Raw genomic sequence first — 25,629 nt, 5'->3', positions numbered from 1 at the left:
TCCTACACACTCCTGTGGAGTTGCTGCCTAGGTGTGTGTGTGGGGGGGGGGGGGGGGGGGGGGGGGGGGCACTCTGGATAGCTGCAGTTAGCATCTTGAATATTGTCTGGCCCATTTTTGGAGTTTTGTGTAAAATGATAATGATTACATTTTTTCCCCCATTTTGTGTTTTTTCATTGCAAGCAAAATAAATGAAAATATTACTACCAAAGCATTTTTAATTGCAATCATTTTCTGGGAGAAACTGAGCATTATCTGACAGAATTGCATGAGTGCCAATGCTTTTGGCCAGCAGTGTAAGAAGGTTGTCCGCCCAATTGCCTGCCTGACCGGTCCACTGTCCGACAAAGCCAAGGCATCCCTGCCCAGCAAACACTCAAGAAGCTAATTGGTGCAATCCAACCCTATGGTTTTGAGAGGGCGAATGGGGATGACTAATGAGGGCTTCAATTCTCCTAAAAGATATGCTGATTAGAGTCAGATGACCCATCTCTGGGTACAAAAGTGATTTGAATCAACTGATCCACCCTTGCTAGGTATAGTGTTCTAAATGACTTCCAAACATAGCAAAGGTTACAATCTAGTTATCGCAATATCCGCAATACCCCTGTGTCTAGTTCAGAGTAACGAGTTGGGCCAGGGCCTATTGTCCCAAAAACCCTTTAAACTTCACATAGTGTGACCTATGTTTTTTTTTTTTTTTAAATGAAAATGTTTTTAATGAAAAAAAAAAACTAATTCAATCGATTAATATAAACATATTTGATGTCAAAGACGTTATAGAATGGATCAGGTAATAACGTATAAAACATGAATAGCAACACCAGTTACTTTGCCAAATAACTAATTACTCTTACACTGAGGTAACTGAGTTACTAACTCAATTACTTTTTGGGACAAGTAATTTGTAACTGTCTTAATTATTTTCTTTAAAGTAAGATTAACAATACTGCTGATGACCCATGCGTTGGCTATTTCTTCAGGATAAAGTTATTAAAACTTAACAATGCATGTCAATGATTGGAATATGAACAGCAATATTTGTAATCCAGCAGCTCTGCAGGGAACAGCTCAAGGCAGAGTGATATCACATTGGTTTGTCACCGCTGATTTTTTGGGTAGGAACGAAAGGGACTCCTCATTCCCCAAATCAATCACGCTGATGCACTGTACTGTTTACTCTTTGACCACGACATGGCTCCGTTTGAACAGTTAGGTCTGTTAATATCGTTTTTTTATCGGCATGCAAGCCAGCACCATTGACTCACGCTAGCTTAGCCACTCCGGAGCCCTGCAACCAACAAATAACTAACACACTGCACGAAATTTGTTTAAACCAACTCCACTAACTAATTAAACCCTCGCTAACTTGAAAATAAGCTCAATGTCAAAAATTCTGAACTTCCCCTTTTAGTGTTGACCACAGTGTGTTTTTGGCATATTCAGCGACACACTCGAAGTGTCTTAGAGCTGAAAGGATGACATTTTTATGGAGGCTCATTTTTTTTATACCTGGCTTTGAATTACCGCATTGGCCCAAATATATGACAGTGTTTATTTAATTGAAATAAGACTGAAAAAGAGGGGGTCGTCTTATATTCGTGGTCTAGACATTATACCCATTCAGGACGCTAGATGGCGCCAGATATCATTGAAGCGATGTTCTGTCATGACAGATCTCAGCTACTCTCTGTCACGAAGATGCGTGGGCAGGCAGGTTGTGTGGACCCAATTGCAGGGAAAACAAAGATGCAAGGCAGGTGGCAGTGAACTCAAAAAACGTTTTAATAATGACTAACAAAAATCACAAAGTACAAACAAAAGGACTGGTGATCAAAAAGGCAATGTTCAAACCAAAACTTACTTAATCAGAGGGACTGGGACACGAGGGCTTGGACAGGACTTGAAATTGACGTTTGCATAGACAGACATTGACATAGACAATGACGCAACAAGGGGTGACAAGGAACTGGGTCATTATATACACACGCAGACAAGGGGTAACGAGACGAGGAACAGCTGGGTAACACAGGTGGATGCAGATTGCAGGATACGCTGGGAGAACACACACAGGTGAAATCAATGGGTAATCAGAGAGAAGTCACACTAGGAAAAACACAACACAAAACCTAACAGTACCCCCCCCTCAAAGGACGGATCCCAGACGTCCTGAAGAAACAAAAAGTCAGAAGGTTGCTCGGGGGAGGGAGCAACACCAGCCCGTCAGGGCCAGTCAGGCGGGCGTCCAGGACGCCAGACATGGGTTGACCGCAAGGGTCGATCTGGAGGGCGTCCAGGGCGCCAGACGTTGGGCGACCACACGGGCCGATCAGGTGGGCGTCCCAGACGAGGCAGTGCTCGGTCTTTCATGCCGCCAAGCCGTGGCAAGAAGCGGGGAGCAGCATCGTCGAGGCGAGGGCCAGGAACTTCGGCGTCTGCTGGCGGGACAGCAGCGGAGTCGTCTGCTGGCGGGACAGCAGCGGAGTCGTCTGCTGGCGGGACAGCAGCGGGGTCGCAGGAGTCTGCTGGCGGGACAGCAGCGGGGTCGCAGGAGTCTGCTGGCGGGACAGCAGCGGGGTCGCAGGAGTCTGCTGGCGGGACAGCAGCGGGGTCGCAGGAGTCTGCTGGCGGGACAGCAGCGGGGTCGCAGGAGTCTGCTGGCGGGACAGCAGCGGGGTCGCAGGAGACTGCTGGCGGGACAGCAGCGGGGTCGCAGGAGACTGCTGGCGGGACAGCAGCGGGGTCGCAGGAGACTGCTGGCGGGACAGCAGCGGGGTCGCAGGAGACTGCTGGCGGGACAGCAGCGGGGTCGCAGGAGACTGCTGGCGGGACAGCAGCGGGGTCGCAGGAGACTGCTGGCGGGACAGCAGCGGGGTCGCAGGAGACTGCTGGCGGGACAGCAGCGGGGTCGCAAGAGACTGCTGGCGGGACAGCAGCGGGGTCGCAGGAGACTGCTGGCGGGACAGCAGCGGGGTCGCAGGAGACTGCTGGCGGGACAGCAGCGGAGTCGCAGGAGACTGCTGGCGGAACAGCAGCGGAGTCGCAGGAGACTGCTGGCGGAACAGCAGCGGAGTCGCAGGAGACTGCTGGCGGAACAGCAGCGGAGTCGCAGGAGACTGCTGGCGGAACAGCAGCGGAGTCGCAGGAGACTGCTGGCGGAACAGCAGCGGAGTCGCAGGAGACTGCTGGCGGAACAGCAGCGGAGTCGCAGGAGACTGCTGGCGGAACAGCAGCGGAGTCGCAGGAGACTGCTGGCGGAACAGCAGCGGAGTCGCAGGAGACTGCTGGCGGGAGAACAAGACTGCGGGGAGTCGGCGCGGGTGGCACTTGACTGCGGGGAGTCGGCGCGGGAGCCACTTGACTGCGGGGAGTCGGCGCGGGAGCCACTTGACTGCGGGGAGTCGGCGCGGGAGCCACTTGACTGCGGGGAGTCGGCGCGGGAGCCACTTGACTGCGGGGAGTGGGCGCGGGTGGCACTTGACTGCGGGGAGTCGGCGCGGGAGCCACTTGACTGCGGGGAGTCGGCGCGGGAGCCACTTGACTGCGGGGAGTCGGCGCGGGAGCCACTTGACTGCGGGGAGTCGGCGCGGGAGCCACTTGACTGCGGGGAGTCGGCGCGGGAGCCACTTGACTGCGGGGAGTCGGCGCGGGAGCCACTTGACTGCGGGGAGTCGGCGCGGGAGCCACTTGACTGCGGGGAGTCGGCGCGGGAGCCACTTGACTGCGGGGAGGCGGCGCGGGAGCCACTTGACTGCGGGGAGTCGGCGCGGGAGCCACTTGACTGCGGGGAGTCGGCGCGGGAGCCACTTGACTGCGGGGAGTCGGCGCGGGAGCCACTTGACTGCGGGGAGTCGGCGCTGGAGCCACTTGACTGCGGGGAGTCGGCGCTGGAGCCACTTGACTGCGGGGAGCCGGCGCGGGAGGAACTTGACTGCGGGGAGCCGGCGCGGGAGGAACTTGACTGCGGGGAGCCGGCGCGGGAGGAACTTGACTGCGGGGAGCCGGCGCGGGAGGAACTTGACTGCGGGGAGCCGGCGCGGGAGGAACTTGACTGCGGGGAGCCGGCGCGGGAGGAACTTGACATGGTGGGATTGAAGGAGGGGTGAAGGAGCTACGGCCCTTACCTGGGCGCCCCCGCTGGCCACCACGCGGAGGTCCAGTGTAGATGGCCAAACGGGAACCCAGGTAAGGGTCCAGAGAAAAAGGCTGGGAAGGGGACGTGGAATGACTGAGGCGTGACAAAAACTGAGAGGGTGAAGAATAGGGCATGGAATAAAAATCTGGGTGGGAGTCGGTGTCAGAAAGAAAATCATATGAATTGCTATATTCTTCAAAATCAGAAAAATCTGAATCTAAAAAAACGTGGCGAGGCAGAACATAATCGGGGGAATGGGCGGATGGTCGTCGGCGTGCACGCCGGTCTCGGATTTTTCCCGCTGGGTCCACCATTGGTTGCGTCATTCTGTCACGAAGATGCGTGGGCAGGCAGGTTGTGTGGACCCAATTGCAGGGAAAACAAAGATGCAAGGCAGGTGGCAGTGAACTCAAAAAACGTTTTAATAATGACTAACAAAAATCACAAAGTACAAACAAAAGGACTGGTGATCAAAAAGGCAATGTTCAAACCAAAACTTACTTAATCAGAGGGACTGGGACACGAGGGCTTGGACAGGACTTGAAATTGACGTTTGCATAGACAGACATTGACATAGACAATGACGCAACAAGGGGTGACAAGGAACTGGGTCATTATATACACACGCAGACAAGGGGTAACGAGACGAGGAACAGCTGGGTAACACAGGTGGATGCAGATTGCAGGATACGCTGGGAGAACACACACAGGTGAAATCAATGGGTAATCAGAGAGAAGTCACACTAGGAAAAACACAACACAAAACCTAACACTCTCCCCATTTACGACGCTAGATGGCGCCAGATATCATTGAAGCGATGTTCTGTCATGATAGATCTCAGCTACTCTCAAGTTTAACCAGTTTCCATTATTTTATTGCAACGTTTTTCCTTATTCAGATTTGTTTCAAGACTACAGTTACAGTTAGACTTCACTTTGATGGTTAATGCAGTTATTATAATTTTGTTGTTTTATCACAATAGATTGGTTTATTTACATTTAAAAAACCAGAAGCCATTCATTTACAAATATGATTGCACTTAAATTTTACATATTTAAAGGTTCAGATATTAAGATTTGAATGGGGCAAAATAACATGCTTTTTCTCTCAAATATATTGTTTATTTGTTTCGGATGTACTGTAATTATTTTCTTTATAAAAATTAATTTGGTGTTCAAAAGTCTTTTTTCAAACTTGAGTCTTGAAAAAGATGGGGTCGTCTCATAATCGGGGCCGTCTTACGTTCGGGCCAATACGGTATTCAAATTTTGCAGGTTATTTAACAAGACTCTTTAATGTGGTGAGCTACTGTATGTTAACAAGAAACTTATTTTCACTTTACAGGGACTTAAAATAAAATTTGATTGACACAAAGATTTGTGTATTAGTTTGATGTTTGACAATGAACCTACACAAATACCATAGCCAAATCCTGTGTAATCCCTGTCACTTTTTGTAGGGACAATGGTTAAGCCTCCCAAAATTGCATGAAAACTATGAAAATGCATTCAAATTTGCAGTCGAAGAACGGCGCCGAGCAGTTTAAAAGGATATTCACATGCTAGCATATCAGATGTGAGAAGATCATTATGCTGTTTTGCTGGCAAATCTCGCCACGACCACTGAAACGGCGTCTCCGGCATCCTGAGGGTTTAGATCTTCCCCGTGTGTGTTTTTGCATCAGGGCGCTGTCTCTGTCGCGAAGGCGGTTGCGGAGGAGCTTACAAATTTAGATTACTTTTAAGTGTCTTCGTAGCTGTTGAGTGCACCAAGCGGCTCTTTTATGAGTTTGCGATTCCCATCAGAGGAGGCGGTGGCAGAGGGGTTCGCAGAGTTAGTCGATGGCTCTAGGGGAACATTGCGGAACATAAAATAAACCGTAAATGCTTTGTAGCTTATCTAAAACTATTCATTTGTGCCTAAATTGAATTTGAATAACTCCTGTATACCGCTGAGGGAAGATTGTGGATATACTGTATTATTTTTTTTTCCCATTAGACTTTTGCAACTCTACAAAATTAACGACAACATTGCTCCAAGCTTTTAAGTCATCTCAACCTTAGCAACTGTTGAGCTGCATGTTAAAGGATCAGGAAGCAGTAAAAAAATGTTACTGCAATTTTGGGTTCACACTATTGGTGGACATTAAACAAAATTATACGAATTATGCGACTTATACTCAGGAGCGACTTATATGTAATTATTAACACATTATAATATCATTTCACATGTTATTTTGGTGTTTTGGAGTGACACTGATGGTTTGGTAAACTTGTTCGCATGTTGTTTATGCTATAGATATCTGAATAACTCTTAATAGCTATGGCCACATTCGCGTTCTGCATTTGGCAATGTGTGTTCAATTGTATTATTTACTTTTTTTATATTGAAATGCATGTTTTCAGTTTGTAGCGCTTTCACGCCCAAGTAGGGGCGCACTCGCACTTGTTTACACGAAGAGGAGGGCTCACACGGCAGAAGAAGACTGACAGCTACGCAGCATGAGAGAGAGAGCGAGCGAGAGAGACAGAGAGAGAAAAACACGGCTGCGAACTTAACGTTCATTGTTTATACTTGTAAAATATCTCTGCAGTGGCAACGCCTGTGTATATTATCTTTTCTGTGTTGTTGTGGTGTGTTTTCCACCCGCAAGCGGACACTTAGAGCCAGTTGTGTGGTTGTTTGAACGATGTGCTAATGCTAGCGTACGCATGCTAACCGTTTGTGTCATTGCTGTAATAGCAGCTAATTATCATTTATTTACGTTGATGCGAACCTGTTTGGTATCAAGGACGAAACTGATTTGTATTATTTCTATTTTTAGTTTCACTCTTCAAATGATGGTGTCATAACGACGGCAAAAATTAAGTCAGCAAATTATACGGACGTCCAGCATCGTCATCTGGGAGTTTAGCTCGCTGTATAGCCAGGCCCGAGCAGTAGCGTCCTGGTTAGGACAGTATATTCGCATTTCGTTGTTCATGCATCATGTAACATTATCATACTGTACACTTATTCAGCATGTTGTTCTCTATTGTATTTTTATATTAAATTGCCTTTCAAGATGACATATCTGTTCTACAGTGTGTGTTGGATTTTATCAAGTAAATTTCCCCCTAAAATGCGACTTATACTCCGGTGCGACTTACAGTGGGGCAAATAAGTATTTAGTCAACCACTAATTGTGCAAGTTCTTTCACTTGAAAATATTAGAGAGGCCTGTAATTGTCAACATGGGTAAACTTCAACCATGAGAGACAGAATGTGGGAAAAAAAACAGAAAATCACATTGTTTGATTTTTAAAGAATTTATTTGCATTCATTTATTATGCATTTTTGTTCACCGTTCTTGTTATCATTTTGACGCCACGTGGTGAGATCTTGCTTGGAGCCCCAGATCGAGGGAGATTATCAGTGGTCTTGTATGTCTTCCATTTTCTAATAATTGCTCCCACAGTTGATTTCTTTACCTTTCTACCTATTGCAGATTCAGTCCTCCCAGCCTGGTGCAGGTCTACAATTTTGTCTTGGCCATAGTGGAGTTTGGAGTGTGACTGACTGAGATTGTGGACAGGTGTCTTTTATACCGATAATGAGTTAATACAGGTAACGAGTTGAGCCACGTTAGACCTCGTTAGAAGAAGCTAGACCTCTTTGACACCCAGAAATCTTGCTTGTTTGTAGGTGACCAAATACTTATTTTCCTCTCTAATTCGGAAATAAATTCTTTAAAAATCAAAGAATGTGATTTTCTGGGGGGGGGGGGGGGGGGGGGGGTTTCCACATTCTGTCTCTCATGGTTGAGGTTTACCCATGTTGACAATTACAGGCCTCTCTAATCTTTTCAAGTAGGAGAACGTGCACAATTGGTTGTTGACTAAATACTTATTTGCCCCACTGTATATATGTTTTTTTCCTCTTAGTCGGGCATTTTATGGCTGGTGCGACTTACACACAGGTGCGACTTATAGTCCGAAGAATACGGGACCTCTCATGGCATCTTAATCATGGTCATTTGTTAGGATTTGGGGAATAGAAGTTGCCTTTGGGCATCTATAAGGTCACCTCTACTATCTAAATGCCTTTGTAATCAAAAGGGCTGCACAGGCTCCAGCGTGTCGTACTGGGAATAAAAAAACACTTTGAATTTTTTTTTTTTTTAATGACAGTGCCAACGGCAAAAGCATCCAGTGGCTGCAATCCTCAACCTCTTGACTCCACATTCTCTCGCAGCACCAGTTCGGGCCAGAAGATCCAGATTTTGCTGGTTTTTAATTAAGAGGAAGGTCAAATCTGATCGCACTTGACTTCAGGGAGCGACTGCTGTCTTCGCGGCAGAAGGCTTTCATTGAGCAAATTGCGAGTTGTGGGCGTTTCATAGATTGAACTGAATGAAACTGGCATTATTGGCTATGGGAAAGTGTAAGGTATCAGGTAGGCTAACATCAATTTAAATACTGTGTATCCTGGTTTTATATACACACTGAGATTGTGGGAAAAAAAAGCATCAGTTGAAACATTTAATATCATAATCTGGATTTACTATTCCGATTTAATGTGAAATAAGGTTTGAACTAGGCCTGTCGCGATAACAAATTTTAGTGTGCGATAATTTATCTCATAAATTATTGCGATATGCGATATTATTGTGCCCCCCAATTTTTTTTAAACCAATTTACAATAACACAGTGAGAATACAGTATATATTAATAGATAAAGTACACCCATTTAAACACGATACATATTTACTCTTAAATTCAAAAATACTTTTTAAGAAATCACAACTAAAAACAATAGACCATGCCTCTTAAGTAAAAGACAACAATATTAATACCGCACAGAAACAAAGAATAAATTAAATGTGTTTTTCAAGAAAAAAACATAAAATTGCACTTAACAACTTAAGCATTTAGGCAAATGAATGGTGTTCCATAGGGATGCAACGATACTGTTAAGTCACGGTTCGGTATGATTTTCGATACGGGGGACGCAATTTTCGATCCGGTTCAATACATTTAATGCTCTGGAGAAAAAAAAACAATTGTATTTTTTGTTTCGTTTTTTTTTTTTTTTTTTTTTTGCTAATGAGCAAAAACTAAATTGCCATCATATAAACATGCATTTTAGTGCATAATATTTATGTACGTCTTACTGATCTGAAAAAATTTATAAAAATGCTGAGAACAATCTTTACTGTTTGTAAAGTGAGGTGGGGCGCACTGTTGATTGCTACAGCTCTCTTAGCAGCTAGGTTTACTACATGAGCAAGACATCCAATTTGTGATCCGAATCCATCTGTGTCACGTACTGAATTAACAATATTTGCAACATTATCTATAGTCACTGGTATGGATTGATTTGGCCTTCTTAACTTCCATTCAGTCATGACAGTTTAGAATTCATCGATGTAGTATATGGACTACGTGTCCCATAATCACTCTGGGCTCACGTAGCAAATGGCATGGAACGTAACACATCTAGTTTGCTATTTCATGATATCTGGTGTGTGCGCGGATTAAAAAAGTTAGCAAACGCCGCTGAAGTCACGACTGCTCATTACTGCACAACACCAGCATATGACAATCGACTTTCATAAACAGGAGGAGTTTGAAGCACAGCTCTTAATTTGCCACTCAATGTTCATCATTTCCATTCAGCTGTCCGTTGTCAAAGGAATGTTGTTCGTAGCAGCCAAGTCGGTAACAATGTTTTGGGGGACTTCGTTGTAAATATCCGGCGTTGTGCGCGCCGGAGATAGTCCACAGTCAATCCGGAGCACTGACCGGCCGGTAAACGCGATTGGCTCCGGCGCTATTTTTTGCATGACTTGGAACGAAGATGCATTTTGCGCAGTTGGTAACAAGGAATCCGAACTTTTAAAAGCACGTCTGCTGCACGCGCGCACACACGTGCACGCGAGGCAATAAATCGCAGCGCAAAAATTACCGCCTTCATTTTTATTTATCGTGCGATAAATGGAATTATTGCATATTGCGACAGGCTTAATTTGAACATGCCAATATTAGATTCCTTCAGAGCTTGAGAACAAAGCTTAGTCGTAAACCCAGGTCTGTTTTCATTACCAAAACCATTTTACTAACAATTACATTTTAAAGTAGCATATAGAGTTCATTACATAATTGATGACATTGCAATTCAAAGTAAATTTAATTTTGAACACATCGTTTATATTATTGTCATTTCATATAAAAGGGTTGGATTGATGAAAGTGTCTTTATTTTGAAATCAGTCAAATTGTTTCAAACTCTTATTTCATAAAACACACAATGAAAATGGGACAAAAAATAGATGTACTTCATATGTACCACCTTCCAGTTAATTATCAAATAAATACCAAAGTACAGTGGTACCTCGACATACGATCTCTTCAACACACGATCTGCTCGACAGCTGACGTGAAATTTGACTCATCATTTGTTTCTACATCCGACGACATGACCGAAATACGACGATTCATGACAGCACCACAGTTTGTTTTCCCGCAAGACAGACGCACGGCGGATTTTCTTGTGAGAGAAATCAACATGGGTAACGTTAGTGAAGGTGGTGAAAAAAATAAAAAGGTGAGGCTTACCATTGAAATGAAGATGCAAATGATAAAAAGAATATGAGCGCAGGGCGTGCCTCTGTGAACTGGCTCAACAATACGGCCGTAGACGGTCTATGATTTCGACGGTCCTCCTCCGTTCGCCAGTCTGTATAAGTTAATGTGACAATTATTATTATTGTAATATCGCCAAAGAAATCGCCAATTTCGTCAGGTTTTTAATAATTTATTTCAGAACTTGTGCAATACAACATGCCTGAAAAGTCCTCCCTCAGTCTGTCACGTCAGCCACGCGGTGCGTTCAGGTACACCACGCAAAAATACATCTGCCACATTAGAACCCGATTCGTTACATTATTACAGGTATTTTTATTATTATATTATTATTCCATTTTTCATTCATAATTTATTTGTTTTTCTCTGTGTAATTGCTATTTGCAATAGTACCAGCAGTATTTATTAAGGATGTAGTGTAGATTTTCGGGCTGTGGAACGAATTAATGGAATTATAATTAGGGCTGTCAAATGATTAAAATTTTTAATCGAGTTAATTGCAGCTTAAAAATTAAATCGCAATTCTCAAACCATCTCTAAAATATGCCATATTTTTCTGTAAATTATTGTTGGAAAGGAAAAATAACACACAAGATGGACATATTAATTCAACATACTGTACATAAGTACTGTATTTGTTTATTATAACAATAAATCCACAAGATGGCATTAACATTATTAACATTCTGTTAAAGGGATCCACAGATAGAAAGACTTGTAGTTCTTAAAAGATAAATGTGAGTACAAGTTACAGTCATTTTATATTAAAACCCCTCTTAATGTTTTCATTTGAATAAAAATTGTAAAATTTTCAATCAAAAAATAAATAGCTAGTCATTGTTGACGTCGCCGAGCGGGTAACTACGAAAGGTAGTGATTGAAATACACCACAAGGTGTCAGTGGTGAGTTTTGAATTAATTAGAGATCTAGCCAAGGCAAAGTCTGAGTAAGTTTTATGTGTATTTTTCATAGCTATTTTGATTGGGAATGCCAGTTCTCTTTGCATTGAGAGCTTTTCTTTTTGTGAACATTATTTTATTGAGAGATAGGAATATTATTTTTGTTGTGCTTACACTAAATGATACTGTAGCGACTTAACTGTTCCGCCCAAATGCATGATGGGAAGTTCGGCAACCATGACTGTCAGTAGTGTGTGCAAATGGTAGATCTTCTCTGCGTTGTTTTCAAAACAGGGTGTTAAGAAATAGATCATCTGCTGTCACTCCTCCCCGCGTTGCTCGCCACAACAGATATGTTTGATGTGAACGAGTTGCCAAAGCCTATGCCAATAAAAGGCGCTGTCCAATGAACGTCTGTGTCCACTCGCATTTCACTGCCGTTTTAGCTCTCAATTTGCAAAAACGGCATATTTTAATCTGTTTGAGGCAATGCATGAGCGGATAATATCGTGCATGCGTTAAACGAGTCAAATATTTTAACGTGATTAATTACAAAAATAATTACCGCCCGTTAATGCGATAAATTTGACAGCACTAATTATAATGTATTCTTTTGGGAAAATCCTGCTCAACACATGACAATTTCGACTTACAAACAAGGTCCTGGAACAAATTTACTTCGTATGTAGAGGTACCATTGTACTGCAGAAGGATTACAACTAGGCCTGAACGATATATCGTTTAAACATCGCCATCGCGATGTGCGCATGCGCAATAGTCCCATCGCAAGGACGTGCGATAGTTTTTTCATTTCATTTTTTTAAATCCACAAACGTTTGTTTTGAGCAAGGAGCGAGAAAGAGAGCGCACAGTCTCTCATTCTCTCCAGCTCGCAGTCATCGGCTCCTCCCCCTCCCCTGCTAGAGCGGAGTGGAGGGAGGAGGGGCCGAACAGCAGAGCGGAGGGAGGAGGGGCCGTTTTCAAAGTGAAAGCAAGCAATCAAGCAGCACGTTGAATAGGGAAGACTGTCTCCAAAAGGAGTTTTGGAAGTATTTTGGCTATCGACAAGAATATAAGGAACAAAAAACAGCCCTGTTGACAGTGCCTCGCCATGGTTGCCTCAACAAGAAGTAATCTGTCGAACATGTGGGACCATTTAAAACGCAGGTATCTATGCATTCCTGCTACGAGCTTCCCATCAGAGGCTTTTTAGTACAGGTGGGAACATTGTTACGTGCCAACGTTGTTGTCTCAAGCCTGCAATGGTGGATAAACTAGTAGTCTTGGCCAAAAACCTATGAGACCCAGTTGAGAATTGCTGAGCAAGGAAGGTGGACGATATGCAGACAAATACATAAATTTGGGAGTTAAAATGGTTCTGTTATTCATCAGTTATTTGCTGTTATTCAGTTCAATTATTTACAAGTTCAATTGAGTTTCTGTTTCTTTTATATTTAAATTAACTGTAAATCGTATTTTTCAAATAACTATAGTACAGCTGCACATAAAGTTTTGATACTTAATATTTTTTAAATATTTTTACAACTTTGTTGCAGTTTTGCAGTTCTATATTGTTATATTTTGTGCAAACAACTCAGGGGACTAATGCACTTGCACTTTTATTTGACAGATTTAATATTTAAGTTCAAATATGTTGACAACTTTATTGTTTTACTGAGGTTCTTATTGTTATAGTTTGTGAACAACTCTTATTTGTCATATTTAATATTTTTGTTCAAATATGTTTACAACTTTGTTGTTATTTTACCGAAGTTGTTATTTATTGTTATATTTTGTCAAAAACTCAGGGGACGAATGCACCTGCTCTTTTATTTGTCATTTAATGTATTTGCTGCTGTTGAAGTGTCAAATATTGTGTTCAAGAAATTATCTATTTTGTGCAGACATGGCTTCCTGGATCCCTTCATAATAATACAGCAATCTTAATCATTCACAAATGAAACCGTATTATATGAATACACTGTGGTCACGGTGTGTCATGCAAAGTATTTCCAAACAGCTATTCAAGTCATCTAGTGAATATTTCTTTAAAATTATTTATTTATTTATTTATTTTTTACTATCGCAATATAATATCGCAATATATTGCACACCTAAAAAAAATCGCAACAATAGTTTTTTCCAATATCGTTCAGGCCTAATTACAACTAGAGATGTCCAGAGATCAGATAGAGATCAATCGGCACCCCGATCGATCGGGTCCGATCACGACATTTTCAAAGTATCGAAATCGGCAGAAAAATATCAGATATGCCTTTTTTTAATACTTTTTTTTTTTTTTTTAATTAAATCGTTTTCTAATTGTATTTAACGTTACAGACATAATGTGTTACACTCTTCCAGAGTTTAGTTTAAGCTTAAGGTAGGGTTATCAAATTTATCGCGTTAACGGCGAGAATTAATATTTTTTACATTTATCACATTACAATATTTAACGCAATTAACGCATGCGCTGCACGACCCACTCACGCATTGTCGCGTTCAATCTATAGTAGCGCCGTTTTGCCCATACAGTATATAGAGCTAAAAGGCACCGTAAAATGAGTAGGGTGAATTTAGGCAGCCTTTGAAGCCTTTTTTTTTTTAATGGCTAAAACTTTACAATCCCTCTCCTAAAGATTAGAATAATCATGGGAAGCAATGTGGGGAAGAAAGGTAGTAATTGATCTTTTTCTTAACACCCTATGTTATTTCCCAATGCAGAGAAGATATATCAACTAGTACCACGACGCACAGTCATGGTTGCATTTCCCATCATGCATTTGGGCAGAAGTTAAATGGCTACAGTATCATTTACTGAAAGCTCAACAAATACACTAGATGGCAATATTTAGTCACAATATACAAAGTCACATTTATCCTTTAAGAATTACAAGTCTTTCAGTCCCTGGATCCCTCTCACAGAAATAATATTAATGTAAATGCCATCTTGAGGATTTATTGTCATAATAAACAAATACAGTACTTATGTACTGTATGTTGAATGTATATATTCGTCCCAGTTGTGTTCATTTTTTTCTTAATGCATTGCCAAAATGTATATGATCGGGAAAAATTATCGGGAATGATTGGAATTCAATCGGGAGCAAAAAAAAAAAAAAAAAGCAATCGGACCGGGAAATATCGGGATCGGCAGATACTCAAACTAAAACGATTGGGATCGGATCGGGAGCAAAAAAACATGATCGGAAAAACCCTAATTACAACCATTTAAAAAACAGATTTTACGTAAAATTTCCCCAAATGGTCAAATGTATGCTGTGGGTGTATTGATGGCAAAAGCCATACATCTGCAGTGTGCTGATGATGCTCATTTACCCCGGCCATCTCTAACAGTGCTGCGGGATATAGTTTCCCTTTCTCCCTTCAGTGATCTATCATTAACACAAGATGTCATTGTGAGGGCAGGAAGTCAATTAGAATGGATGTATTTCGAACTCGCGCTGTCATTTCTCCATCTCATGTTCACTGGCCCTCGTCTGGAATGATGGAAGTCTTTGCTCTAAAGTTCTTTGTAAAAACAAAACTGCCGCCCAATGCTCTAGGGACGGATAGAGTGTCAAATCGACTGGACGGTCACCCGCCCTGAGACCGTTTCAGTAACACCGGTTGTAACCTCTTAACATCTTCGTCAAAATAGGGAAAGATGAGCTTTTTTTCTCCAAGCTATCACCACTCAATCAGTTCCCTGTTTCATGCTCCCTCAGCAAAGAGTCCCTTTCATTTAGCTTGTCGCTGTTCTCTTTGCAGAGGTACTGACAAATGAGGCCTTGTCTTTCTTTTTTTTTTGCCTTACCAAAGCAGAGAATAATCAAGCTTTGATCTGAGTCTAACGTCTCATCTGGGATTTCAATGTACTGCCCTCCAACTTTTTGCCACAGATTCCTCGTCAAGCATTTTGTGTCTCCTTCTCTCCACCTCAGGTGCAAGTGCAACCTGCACGCCAACAGCTGCGTGTTCGACAAGGGGAAGCTGGGCTGCGAGTGTGAACACAACACCACGGGACCTGACTGCAGCCGCTGTAAGAGGCACTACCACGGCCGAGCCTGGAGCGTGGGCTCCTACCTCCCGATACCCAAAGGAACTGCAAATATATGTGAGTGTGTTGCCAACCTTCACCATGGATACAGTCTGGTTTCAGCTAGCAGCTGTTACTGGCGTCACCATAGCAATCTTTGTGGAATGCATAACCATCTGATCGGGGTTCTAGATCCCCGGTTTAGTCGTTGTTGTTGTGCTTAGTCACGACCAAGATGGACCATCTAGTCATGTCCAAGTGCCCCCCTGACTTACTCCTTAGTGGGCTGTCTTGATGCCAACAACCATGCTGCAGGACAACTCATGTCCGGGCTTGAGACCAAAGGAAAGGACAAAAGTTGCTTAATACCAAATGATTAATAATGTATTTGTTGTGGTTTGTGCTCCAGTCTTTTCATCAGATTTTTTTTCTTCCCAAAAGACAGGGTTTGTACGGGTCCTTGAAATCCTTGAATTTTACTGTCGTGTTTTCAAGGTTTGAAAAATGCTTGAATTTTGCGTGAAGTCCTTGACAATGCTTGAGAGTGTTGGGCACACACAATTTCTCAGACGATGTGACCCTAGACACCAAGGGAAAGCAACTTCAGAATGAGCGTGTAGCTATGGAGATAGAATAGTGCCAAAAGAAGTGAGTTTGTAAAATGAAAATTATCCCTGTAAAATGACCAATTTTAACTAAAAAACACTTGTATTACCAAATCTAGCGCTGTAAAATAAACATGAAAAAAACTCGAAGGAATAAATTGTTCTACAAGTCGTGTTTTTTCTTCACTACGGGTTAAAAATTACCAATTACAAGTGCACAAGTTTTGTCACATTCTTGTCGAGTTTTATGAGCCAAAAAAGAGTAGAGAGAAGAACGCAGTTTTTTTTTTTTTTTTTTTTTTATCTAGCGGCATGAGTTGAACATGATATTTACTCCCGGTCCGTTCCTCATTGTGTCCCGAAGACCGACCTGACTGTGTTTTAGGTCTGCTTTACCTGGTATACGTAATTCAATAATCGTAATTTGGATGTTTGTGAAACGTTCTCGAATCTTCCACGGCCGAATCGCGAATAATCCAAGAATCGGGAATTTCGAACCCCTCTAGTTATATATACTATTTTTTACTTTCTATTGTTTAATGGAGTTCTTCCACTCAGAAAGCACCACAGTGCCAAAAGCCTTGTAGTGACATAATTGCCATACCTGCCATTCTGCCCATTAAAATAAATAATCTTCAATTTCATTCATTTACGAGCAATTGAACACGAACTTCACTGTCAAGAGTCCACTTAAATTGCTGCCTATTTTTCTGCCCCTTTGCAGACAGAAGGTGCTCTTTTGCATTATCCACATTATAATCTTGGATAGGAGTTGAGTCACATTTATCAAATCCCATGCCTCGGGCGGGGGGGCTCATTGCCTCTATAAATCTAATACAGTCACTCAGGGATTTGCTGCTGGTGAACAGGCAGGCCAGGCCAGATGGTGGAAGGATCCGGCCCTCTGCTCATGTGTTCACACTGACTCAGCCTCACCGTCAAGACGCTCTCACGGTCACTTGAGATGCTCTGTTTGATCGGCCCGCTTTGCCATATCGCATTTCCCATCGATCTGCGATTCTGTGCCAGGAAATGTGAGCGCGTCGTCACCGGAGTTCGTTCTCGATAATATCACATCGCTGTGTTGTTGTAAACGCAACATCATGCGACACACCGGTGGGAATCTGAGGAGATATTGCCGGGTTCACCTTGCACCCGCTTCACCGCAGATTGACAGGCAGTTATTAAAAAAAAAAAAAATCCCAACATATGGTCGCATCTGCAGAGAACTGATGAAACCCAGGACTAGCAGCTTCAAAAACAATATTAGTCCTTATTTGGCAGCCGCATAAGATGTAATAATGTCACACATGGAGGTGACGAAACAATATTGCTCCCCTAGGGTGCCGAATGAACTTATTTTTGTCTTCGATATTTCCTATTCCTCACGCCTTTGACCATTAGTGTTTCCGACAGGAATATTAAACATACAGGGCCTCACATGAAGACGAATACGCCGAGCGTGCGGAATGCAATCGGGCTTTAATAGGGCTCATCTGTCATTAAGGTCTTCCGCTTTAATCACGCTGGCCGTTCATCTTGCAGGTGGGCACGCAATGAGGGCTGTTCAATTCAGGTATTCCAACAGACACAACCCTTTTGCTTTTAAAGAGGACATTTAATGGAAATGTGTCATATTAATTGCTGTCATAAAAGTAGTTGGGTCACTAGCGTGCCTGTCCATCCATCAAGTGTATCATAAAAACAACCATGTAAATAATTCTTTCGTTATCTGCCTGGTTCTGAAATGTATTTGTGAGTGAGTCACTACTAAGGGTTTAACCGATTAATCGACCTGTCAATTTCACAGCATTGTGTTTACAATTAGATAGGGCTGCAGCTATCGATTATTTTAGTAGTCGTTTAATCGATGAACTAGTTAGTTCGAATAATCAAGTAATCGGATAAGGAACATGAAAAATTAAAATACCTGAGCTGAGCCTCAAACAGTATAAAAAAATTAATTAGGATCTATGTACAGCAAAAGAACAATTGGCTAACTTGCATCACAAAAGTCCGCTAGCTTAAATGCTGTAAAATGCTAAAGTTTTTTTACATTGTTCTTAAATTTTTCAGACACATATTCTCACAAAAAACGGCTAAATATATGTTTAAACTAATTTACGAATGCATTAAAAAACATTAGCTCAAACAAAAACTTACGTTGGTCTTAACAGGGAGCAGTTGGATTCAGCCATGTGAAATGAGGCAGCCCTAATCAATAAAACTAAATGCAAACACTTTCAAAATAAACCATTACTACACCACTTTAATTAAACGAATACTCGAAGCAACAAAACTTAATTCGAATATTTTATTTTAATCAAATACATGAGTTAATCGATCAATCGTTGCAGCACTACAATTAGAGCTTAAAGTCGATTAAATACCGATCAGGCATCAACAATATGGACACCTCACTGAAATCAACAGGTGGTGGGTCAGCCCAACAAGCTAGCAGTGGTGCCAAAACCGTGTGAAAATATTCAGCTAAAAACAAAACTGGTTGGGAAAATGCAATCTATACTCAAACAAAGCAAAAGTGCAGGAGGCAATACACCCATCCATCAGAACCACTAATACCAGCTGACAAACAGCCTGAATCTAACGAATCCACAAAATAGCTGTAAATTAGCTCATTCATAACGTTCGAATCTAGTTTTGCCTAAACGATGACAGGCAATTCTTCAAAAATAACTTTGAGAATGAAATTGACAGCCTACTTTTTGGGGAACATCATCAACCCAATTTCATTTTGCAAAAGAGGTTGACGGGTTAGGAGTTTCATCGGCGTGGTGGAATGCATTTGAGCGATATTTTTATTTTTCTCCTCTCATTTCGCTTGGTACACTTATTGTGAAGACAATGGTGTGACAAATGCCATAAAAAATAATCCCAGAGGGAAAGGATATTGTGAGGTTTTCTTGCTATATTCATAAAAAAATCACAAACACAAACTGATACTCTATTGTAACCACAATAAATGGTTGTTAAAGGTGATTATAGGGATGCACGATATCCATTTTTTGAAACCGATATCGATAACTTCCTGCTCCTCAAAGCCGATACCGATATCGATAACCGATAATAAATATATAATCTTTAAAATGTATAACCTAAGTTTTTGAACACCTGGAGGTTTAAAAAATTTTTAAAAATAAAAACTAGTGGTGGATCCAACATAGATTTGCCTTTGATCTCGCCAGATTTTTATAATGACATGACCAAAACAGTGCGTTTCACTTCTGCACTGCCCGACAGCTAGCTAAGAATGAATGCACTTCCATAAACCACAGGGCTTGGTCTTTTCTTGCTTTTATGGGAAGACACTCGTCTTAATATTGTGAAAGTACAACAGAAAAATACACATATTCTATACTCATTATACAACAAACTGCAAAATACACTTATATACACAACTATTATATGTATAGCATTGCACACTAGCTTGAGCTACTCAAGCATTGGCTGGCTTCTATAACACAACTTATGAAGTTCTGTACATATGACCCTTCACCACAGAAGTAAACATATATTGCACATCCATATGTTATAGTAAACATAAAATACTTACATATATTTCCAAGGTGGAAACGTAACAGAAAGCATTCACGACTATCAATGCTACCACTTGACATCGCAATGCGTAATTGATTGAACCAAACTACTGTAACAAAAAATAGATGCAGTGAATTATTCTGACCAGCAGGTGGGAGCAATGCCCCGCAAATGGTCAACTGATTTCCCATACAAGTGTGTACTGTAAACTGTAAAGCCAGAACAGTACATATTATCGGTCCTATCATAAATGTTATTGGAATTATCGGGATGACGTCATAATTCCTATTATCAGACCGAAAATTATCGGACCAATAATTATCGTGCACCAGTAATTATTGTATGACTTATGCCATATTGCCACCTCGTGTTTCAGTTAAAGGGAACCGCAGATAGAAAGACTTTTAGTTCTTAAAAGATTAACGTTATTACCTCTCTTGATGTTTTCGTTTTTATGAAATTTGTAAAATTAGTCTCACTAGTAGGTCGCAATTGTTGACGTCGCAAGGCGGTCACGTCACATGGTTACGCTGCCGGGCTTCCAGAGTATGACTCTAGCGACATAAACGTGTCATCTGTTCAACCCTTTCAATTTGAACCCGAGAGGAACATTGATGAGCAGGACAGCACTGTTGCTATTTCACAAACGAGCAGCAAAAGCAAAATGAACAGGAAAGACAGGATGAGACGAGACTAGCAATAAAAAAATAAATAAATAAATAAATAAAACGCTGTTCTGCCAAAATGTGCTACACAGGCAAAGCATCTACAAAAGGCGAATTTGACACCCAAAGTACTACCATGCGCGTTCAGCTTGTTTTGTTTAGATGCATACAGACAGAACATACTAAAGATGCCGTAAGCGTAGTAACATCAAATAATATCAATATCAAATAAGGGTGGTTTAAATACGCTACGTGACTATTGTGGTCAACAGATCAACAATCTGCTTTAAAGCTACCCACATGAAACACCATGTTTAAAAGTATGCGAGGGAAACACATGCAAAAAGTATTTTGAGGCAATGAAAAGGTAATGAAAGACTCAATAAAAACACAAATATAAAGTACCGTATTTTTCGGACTATAAGTTGCAGTTTTTTTTCATAGTTTGGCTGGGGGTGCGACTTATATTCAGGAGCGACTTATGTGTTAAATTATTAACACATTATGATATTATTTCACATGTTATTTTGGTGTTTTGGAGTGACATTGATGGTTTGGTAAACTTGTTAGCATATTCTTTATGCTATAGTTATCTGAATAACTTAATAGCTATGGCCACGTTTGCATTCTGCCTTTGGCAATGTCTGTTCAATTGTATTATTGACTTTTTTATATTGAAATGCATGCTTTTGGTTTGTGGCGCTTTCACGCCCACGTGAGGGCGCACTCGCACTCGTTTACGTGAAGAAGACCACTCACACGCCAGAAGAAGACTGATAGCTACGCAGCTTGAGAGAGTGGGCGAGTTAGCGAGAGAGAAACACGGGTGCGAACCTACGTTCATTGTTTATGCTTGTAAAATATCTCTACAGAGGCCTGTGTGTATCATCTTTTCTGTTGTTGTTGTTGTGTGTTTTCCCCCCACGATCGGACACTTAAAGCCAGTTGTGTGGTTGTTTGAACGATGTGCTAATGCTAGCGAATGCATGCTAACCGTTTGTGTCATTGCTGTAACAGCACCTAATTATCATTTATTTACGTTGATGCGATCCTGTTTGGTATCGAGGACGAAATTGATTTTGCAAATTATATGGACGTCAAGCATCGTCATTTGGGAGTTTAGCTCGCTGTATAGCCAGGACTGAGCCGTAGCGTCCTGGTGAGCACAGTAATATTCGCATTTTGTTGTTCATGCACTGTACACTTATTCAGCATGTTGTTCTCTATTGTATTTTTATATTGAATTGCCAAGATGACAGATCTGTTCTATGTGTTGGATTTTATCAAGTAAATGTCCCACAAAATGCGACTTATACTCCGGTGCGACTTATATGTTTTTTTTTTCTCTTCGTTGGGCATTTTATTGCTGGTGCGACTTATTCTCAGGTGCGACTTGTACTCCGAAAAATACGGTATTCGCCGCTTTTAACCGATGTGCGCGTATGTTGGACATCTCGCCGCGTAGAAGGAACTCCTGTAACCCCGGTAGTGTTTGTCTAGTGACTCTGACAAACTACGTCATCACCCCAAGCGTCCATTGCGCGCGCAAAACATGCCGCACTCCGTAGGTCAAAACATGTATTAAATATTATAGATTTTCAAATCAATGGCAATATTTTTTGTGTTTCTAATAACATATTTTAGTAAAAGAGAACAATTGTGGTTTAATGGAGCCTACAAGTCTTTTAGTCCAAAGTTCCCTTTAAAGGCGATTCTTGGATGACTTATGGCCGTATGCTAAGGTGACCATATTTTGATTTCCAAAAAAGAGGACACTCAGCCGGCCTCCAGATACTTGAATTTTACTCGAAGCTCACTCAAAGATGCATATATCACTTTAACATATTTAAAGTGTGCCCCCTAACTCTGGATGGAAAAATGCAGTTTGGAAAAAAATAATGACAAAAAATATATATAATGCAGACCCATGGAAATGTAGTCCAGTGAATAAACATACACACAGTAGGCTATGGTCAACTAAACATTTTTATAAATTACTATCACGACAATTGTCCTTGACAAATTCTTATTCCCATTCAAATGATATTCTCATTCAATGGTCTAGATTGCACACAAACAATAACCGAAATAAACTGACAAACTATTCAACCAGCATGTTTCCAAACGTAGCAGTTCAAAACTACGTTTCCCATAATGCCTGGCGTGGTTTAGCTTACTGATAGCTAGCTGAGGCAAAAGTCAAACTTTGCTACAAAAGTTTACAATCATTGGCAGCGCAACAATGCGACACCAAACGGGATTTTACAATCAAAGCTCCGACAGAAGTCAATAGTTGCCACTATCTACGTATTTATCGTAAAAAAATTAACTGGGCAGGCGTTGTGGCCAAATCGCCAACCCAGTAGATGGCGGTAATGCCTCATGATAGGGGTAAACTGCCAACAAAAACAAGTAGAACGACTCCTTCCCTCCTTACTACTAGGAGCCAAGTCACCGCAGGCAGGCGCTGCCACCCAGCGGCCGGAGGGATTCTCTTCAAATTGGTCCCGTGAAAAATCATAAAAACCGGACATTTTTATGAATTTATAAAACCCGCCCGGACAACGAGGATACTATGTAAAAGTAGGACTTGTCTGGACAAAAGAGGACGTTTGGTCACCCTACCTTATGCCATATTTCCACCTCATGTTTCAGTTAAGTTCTCTACAGTGTGCCTTTTTGAGTCCCTTTTTAATGTATAATATCAAATAAGTATACTATGACAAACTGACCCAAACTAAACCGTTGGAATTCTAAAACCTCAAGCACTATAGCCCTACCAGCCAAACGGTGGATTAGTTTGGCACCTCTTCAATTTATTAATACTACCTCAAACATTTTTCAGTAAATTTATTCGTCATGTGTTATGCTGAAATGTTATTGTTGTGTTCTTTCCTCAGGTATACCCAGCAGTCACGGACCTGCGCGTGAGTTAACAATTTCCTTAATATTCAGCATGATTACGATCGTCCCTCTCCATCATTTATGTCAGTGCTAATGTTGGCATGCAAGATGGTGCTTCTTTCTTGTTATCTTATTTTTTTCCATGGTGCAAAAGTTCATCCTGTCAAGCCACTTATGTAGAATTACATTTTAATAATCTGCTTGATGAGAGGATTACAAGAGGACAGTTAGAGCTCCTGAACTCAGTAAGCTGTTTTTTTTTTTTAATTAGCATTTTGTAATATAGTGCAACATTTTTAAACACTGCTCCAGGACACTAGTTTGATCTACAACAATTTTTCCAAAAAAAGAATAATAATTAAAGACTTCTGCTATACCAATAACAAAACCCTAATTTACTGTTCAGTGAAACTCACTATTCATGGAGCAAAAGGACAAAGACCTTGAATAGTGAACTTATGCCAATAACACAACTCCCAGAACCCCAACATAATCGTCTATTGGAGGCCACAAGAGACAAAAGTACTTAAAGTGCAAGACAAGAGCTTGATCAAATGCATCCTAGCAGATAGTCTTGTTTAATAAAGTTGAAAGACAAAGACACTTTTCATTTTTCCCAGCGGTGTAATCGTAGAGAAAAAATAGCCAATATTTCTCTGAAGTAGGCTAAACAGAGGTTGTCAGACATTTTTAAATGCCAGTACAGTGGTACCTCTACTTACGAACCTCTCTGCAAACGTTATTTTCTGGTTACGTTTAAACGGTAAAATATCGCCTCTTGTTAAAAAAGAAATTTCAGGTTACGAGAGGCAAAAATACTACACAATAGCTACTAGGGGTGTGACAAAATATCGATATGGTGATATATCATGATACTTTGTATCCCAAAAGGTTATCGATATGCTCTAGTCAAGAATCGAGATATCGTTTAAAAAATGTGTCAATGTCGAAAAAAAACAAAAATAAACCAACAAGTCGTTACCAAAATCTTCCACCATAATAGTGTCTTAGTTAACTCTAAGGCTACATTGACGGTGCTCGACGCCCAATCCATTTAGACTGGGAACGTTCGTTCTTTCGAAATCAGAGCATTCACAGTCATTCTGTCTTATTTTCAGGGCATTTACCGGTCACTTGTTGTTCATTTTAGGGCATTTACAGGTCATTTCCTGTTGAGTTTGAGTCACTGCCTATTCATTTGGGTGATTCCCAGGTCACTTCCTGTTCTGTAACGCAAAATAAACAGGAAGTGACCCATAAAATACCCAAAAATCAACAGGAAGTAACTGAAAATTAACAGGTAAATGACCTTAAATGGCATTGGCTGCCACTACCGCCCATAGACGTCCAATCCATTTGTAGTGGGAGGGTGGCAGCGAATGAATTCGTTCATTCGCTGCCACCCTCCCACTACAAATGGATTGGGCGTCTACTAGTGATAAAATCAACCCAATTCACAGCAGAATCTTGTTTTTTTTTCTGTTTATTAAGTTGTTTGTAGAATATCCTGGAATGATTTTCCGACCAATGTATCGATAATTGTTGTATCACCATATCATCAGATCATCGTTATCGTGAGCTTTGTATCGCAAATCGTATCGTATCGTGAGGTACCAAGAGGTTCCCACTCCTAATAGCTACTGTGAAAGATACGTATGTACTTCTTGCTTTCTGCTTTTAAATGTCATGCCATTATATCCTGCTGCCCTATAGGTCATAATATTTCCCATCATGCTTATTAATGGAATTCCTCTCTCCTATTGATCTATTGTTGATGACGTTTCAATTTGGGTGTCGCAGTATGATTACGTTCACGGACGCGACGGTATTATAGTTTATATTGCTGGTTGACGTCTGAGCCAAATGAGCACCAGGCTTCTTGTGTTATTGCCTCGGGAAGAGTTTTTTTTTTTTTAAAGCCCCACATACGTTTCATTACATTAGAAGCACATTAGAGCATAGGTCTCTTCGCTTTTTTTGTGTCACGAAGAGTGAGATAGGCGATAGGCACTATGGATCTCGTTAAAGAGGACACTGCCTCACTCGAAAGGTAAGAGTTTTTTTTCTTTGCATTTTGTTCTGTTATCTACTTCATCGCAGGTATTAATGATTAGGTTAGGTATATGGAATGATTAAGATGTGTTTGGCTATCGTTTTATTCCCGTTTCATCCCAACTATAAAGTGGCATATAGTAGTGTA

At 41.3% G+C, this 25,629-nt stretch overlaps 2 protein-coding genes across 5 annotated transcripts in view; one reads left to right on the top strand and one right to left on the bottom strand.

Moving 5' to 3' along the window:
• LOC130929535 (collagen alpha-1(XI) chain-like) overlaps positions 1-25,629 on the bottom strand; it is a 540,279-nt gene that overhangs the window by 461,538 nt on the left and 53,112 nt on the right. The window lies entirely within an intron of this gene.
• Positions 1-25,629, top strand: part of LOC130929537 (netrin-G1-like) — a 144,872-nt gene that overhangs the window by 99,467 nt on the left and 19,776 nt on the right. For all 4 annotated transcript variants that reach the window (XM_057856741.1, XM_057856739.1, XM_057856740.1 and 1 more), the window contains 2 exons: positions 15,603-15,775; positions 23,426-23,452. In XM_057856741.1, coding sequence (XP_057712724.1) covers positions 15,603-15,775; positions 23,426-23,452 — 200 coding nt within the window. The remainder of the gene's footprint in view (positions 1-15,602; positions 15,776-23,425; positions 23,453-25,629) is intronic.

The sequence above is a fragment of the Corythoichthys intestinalis genome, chromosome 14 (genome assembly GCF_030265065.1).
Source record: "Corythoichthys intestinalis isolate RoL2023-P3 chromosome 14, ASM3026506v1, whole genome shotgun sequence".
Taxonomy (NCBI): Eukaryota; Metazoa; Chordata; class Actinopteri; order Syngnathiformes; family Syngnathidae; genus Corythoichthys; species Corythoichthys intestinalis.
This window is presented reverse-complemented; position numbering and strand designations above follow the sequence as displayed.